This window comes from Malania oleifera, chromosome 4 (genome assembly GCF_029873635.1).
Source record: "Malania oleifera isolate guangnan ecotype guangnan chromosome 4, ASM2987363v1, whole genome shotgun sequence".
Lineage (NCBI taxonomy): Eukaryota > Viridiplantae > Streptophyta > Magnoliopsida > Santalales > Ximeniaceae > Malania > Malania oleifera.
Genome location: NC_080420.1, coordinates 9615223 through 9619101, shown reverse-complemented (window position 1 = coordinate 9619101; position 3879 = coordinate 9615223). Strand labels below are relative to the sequence as shown.

Below are 3879 nucleotides of genomic sequence, written 5' to 3'. Positions count from 1 at the left end.
TGAGGCTATTATTGGCATTCTAAAATTATAACTGATTTACAAAAGTATATGACCGTTATTGGACCCGCCAAATTTGTCGCTAACTTTAGAGGAGGAAATCCCACCTGACTCAGTCTTCACTATTTTTAACATCGTCACACACAATTCTGGATGAGTTTTCTTCCACACCCTTTCCTCAACCATCACCTCCACTGCTCGCGGCACCCCCCCCCCCCCCTCCCCCCCTTCTGCTTCTGCAGATTTTCTGAATCTGCTGCTTCGATTTCCTCTAAACCAATTCACAAATTTTGCTTGGCTTTTAACTCGAGAAAAATCCCAATCAAATCAATTAGTACTGAAGAAAGGACCCATGTCTTGCTCTTGACTATTTGTGTTCAGATCTCTCTGTTTGTTTCTAAGGAAAGACATGACAATGGTGTGGAGAATGCTTCTCTTCATGTTTTTCTTGGTTTCCTTGTCAGATCATTTAGGTAGAGCTCAGGATTACGATACCCCGCGCCGTTCAGAGGACAACTGTGATGGAATTTTCTTGTCCTATGACTTCATTTCTCGGGAAAAAGAGTTTCCACACGTGAAGAATGTGACGGCGCAAGCCTGGGCCTTCAAATCCACGGCCACGGTACTGAACACCGGCCTCTATGAACTCAAAGCGTGGAAATTATTCATTGGGTTTCAACATGAGGAGATTTTGGTTTCTGCAAGTGGAGCAGTGATAGTGGATGGTGATGATTTTCCAGCTCCTGTGGGGAATGGAACTTATCTCTCAGGCTATCCTCTTGCTGATTTGAAAACTTCCGTCGACACAGCAGGGGATCTTACCCAAATTCAGGTGAAGATTGAAATGACTGGCACTCAGTTTGGGGTGAAGCCACCTGGGATTCCGATGCCCAAGACAATAAGACTTGAAAATGATGGATTCAAATGCCCCGCTCCGACCCGCCGCAGTAAGTTTCTTTTTTTTCGTGTGATTGAAACTTTACAACCAGGCTGAAAAATCAGCTATGCCCTTAGTTTCTTTATATACATGTAAAATGTCAAATGCCAAATACTAAAAAATCTAGTTCACTTTGATGGCCCCTTAACCAAATCTTTCACTTCCAAGGAACACAAATGCTCTTCCTATACATGCCCCAAACTACTATAATTTTAACAATATGCTTTCTCTCATCACCCCTTTCTTCTTCTTCTTCTTCTTCTTCTTCTTCTTCTTCTTCTTCTTCTTATAGTTTGTTCTGAGCTCCCCTTTAAATCATGCTAATCTGAATAATTCTGGGCTAATTTTGATTCGCAGAGAGCTCGATGTATGTGTGTTGTGTTAAGAATCCAAAATTCAAGGTGAACAAAACCTCAACCAAGTTCTTGCCGCGCCAGAAGGGCGATCTTTTGATCTACTATGATATTCTGCAAGCATATGAAGGGAATTATCTTGCTCAGGTAACAATGGATAACAAAAACCCATTGGGACGCCTTGACCATTGGAATTTAACATGGGAGTGGATGAGAGGGGAGTTCATATACTCCATGAGGGGTGCTTACACTCACAAGAAAGACTTTTCAGACTGCATTTACGGCCCTGCTGCGAATTACTACCAGAGTTTAGACTTTAGTCAGGTCATGAACTGCGAAAAGAAGCCGATCATGGCAGACATGCCTCCAGAAAAAGCAAAGGATGAGAAGGTTGGAAATCTGCCATACTGCTGTAAGAATGGCAGTCTCCTGCCAAGCATCATGGATGAAAGCAAATCCAAGGCCATATTTCAACTGCAGGTGTATAAGATTCCACCTGATATGAATCGAACCACGTTTGACCCTCCTGAGAAATGGAAGATTGATGGTGTTCTTAATCCAGATTACAAATGTGGCCCACCCATAAGAGTAGACCCAACAGAATTTCCAGACCCGAGTGGGCTTGACGCGATAAGCTATGCCATTGCAACCTGGCAAATAGTCTGCAACATTACCCAGCCGAAGAAAAGGAGTTCTCGATGCTGCGTTTCCTTCTCAGCTTATTATAATGAATCTGTTGTACCTTGCAGCACATGTGCGTGTGGTTGTGAGAACACAAAATCCTGCAATCCAGATGCCCCCGCAATGCTTCTTCCTCCAGAGGCCCTTCTTGTTCCCTTTGCAAATAGAGCAGACAAGGCCAAAGCTTGGGCCAAAATCAAACATTATCACATCCCCAACCCGTTACCTTGCAGCGATAACTGTGGGGTGAGCATAAATTGGCACATCTACACTGATTACAAGAAGGGGTGGACGGCTAGGATCACTATATTCAACTGGGAAGAGGTGAATTTTGAAGACTGGTTCATGGCAATTCAGATGCGAAAAGCTTATGCTGGTTATGAAAATGTTTATTCTTTCAACGGAACAAAGCTTCCACAGCTCAACAACACTATATTCTTCCACGGTTTACCAGGCTTGACGTACTTGATGGCAGAGACTAATGGAACAGACGCAGTAAGAGACCCAAAGATACCTGGGAAGCAGCAGTCCGTCATTTCATTTACGAAGAAGCGTACGCCTGGTATCAATATAGTAGAAGGAGACGGTTTTCCGACAAGGTTGCTTTTCAATGGGGAAGAGTGTTCTCTTCCTTCAGAATTTCCAACAGGAGGTGAAATTCGGTCTCATGAGAACCTTGTACTAACTGGTTTCCTCACCCTTTTGACCTTTCTGCTGATAAAGGATCACCCACGCTGACAAAATGGACTAGGTGAAAATTTTCGGCATGTAAAGCCAGAATCTTGACTTGTACACAAGTAGCGTTCTGTCACATGTTCATAGTTCAGATTGTAGTCGAACAATTTATAGCATCCTCATGCTGTTTTTTACAGACATACAACATTCTTTCATGCATATTATGAGTGATTCTCTTAATTCTTGGCGAGATCCTTCAGCTGCACCTTAGAGAACCCCAATATGATCAGTCTTAAGTCAGTAATCTTGAAAGAACAAAATATAATAGTTTCTCCAAATCTATAAGAACAGGTATTTGCTTATGTCCAAATTGGGAGTGCCTTGTAAGAAATCTATATGCTGCTATTAGCTAAACATAGGATCTTCATCGTCATGATCTTCACATACGTGTATAATCTAAGTGTAGGAAGTTAAAATATTGAGATTGAGAACATTTTTAATTAAAGGGAGTACGTTGATTGATCTTTTGCGGAAACCTTAAAGGGAGTACTTTTTTTTTTTTAAAGAAGGGCGGCACCTCCATTTATTTATTGATAACCCCTCGCTTTTTGCGGAGAAATACCGTGGTTACAAGACAATCAATGGGAGATAACAACAAAACTTCCCAAAGAACAACACCAACATTCAGCCAAAAACCGGGTTCCAAATCCAAACAAAACAAAACAAAACAGGACCTACAAAACAAATCTCACGCAACAAAACAAAATAAAAGATAAACAACATAAAACATAAGCTAAAACCAAAAGGAAATCAGCTAAACATATCTCATATAAGTCGTACCCATTTTCTCCAATTTATACAAACCATTGTTAACTCAAGGGAGTTGACTACTCTTTGTAAATAAACTATTCCTTCCCATAGGATCTTGTCGAGCCAAGGAATCTGCCACTTTGTTCTCTTCTCTAAACGTATGATTTATCGAAAAATATACTCCCTTCAATAAACCAATAAGCTACTCCCAAAAATCTCACAAATACTATAAGGAGCACTTCCTAGCTCTTATCCAATTAACTACAATATTCGAATCACATTCAATATCGATACAGGTATGACCCAAATGTTTGCAAATCTTTATTCCCTCTAACACAGCTGTCAATTCAGCTTCATTATTTGAACAAGAATCAAAATATTTTGAAAAAACAATCACAAAAGAACCTGTATGGTCTCTAAATATGC

General features: G+C 40.8%; 1 protein-coding gene across 1 annotated transcript; it reads left to right on the top strand.

The window, feature by feature from the left end:
• The first annotated feature begins 424 nt into the window (after nt 1–424).
• On the top strand, nt 425–2706 carry LOC131153672 (COBRA-like protein 10). Its single transcript, XM_058106122.1, has 2 exons — nt 425–944; nt 1292–2706. The coding sequence occupies exons 1-2, from the start codon at nt 425–427 to the stop codon at nt 2704–2706; spliced, it is 1935 nt and encodes a 644-aa protein (XP_057962105.1).
• Nucleotides 2707–3879: the final 1173 nt, after the last annotated feature.

Bases quoted from the DNA above. Each gene is read 5' to 3' on its own strand.
- LOC131153672 (XM_058106122.1), top strand. From the start codon at position 425: ATGCTTCTCTTCATGTTTTTCTTGGTTTCCTTGTCAGATCATTTAGGT. The intron at 945-1,291 runs GTAAGTTTCTTT...TTTGATTCGCAG, and splicing joins CCCCGCTCCGACCCGCCGCA to AGAGCTCGATGTATGTGTGT.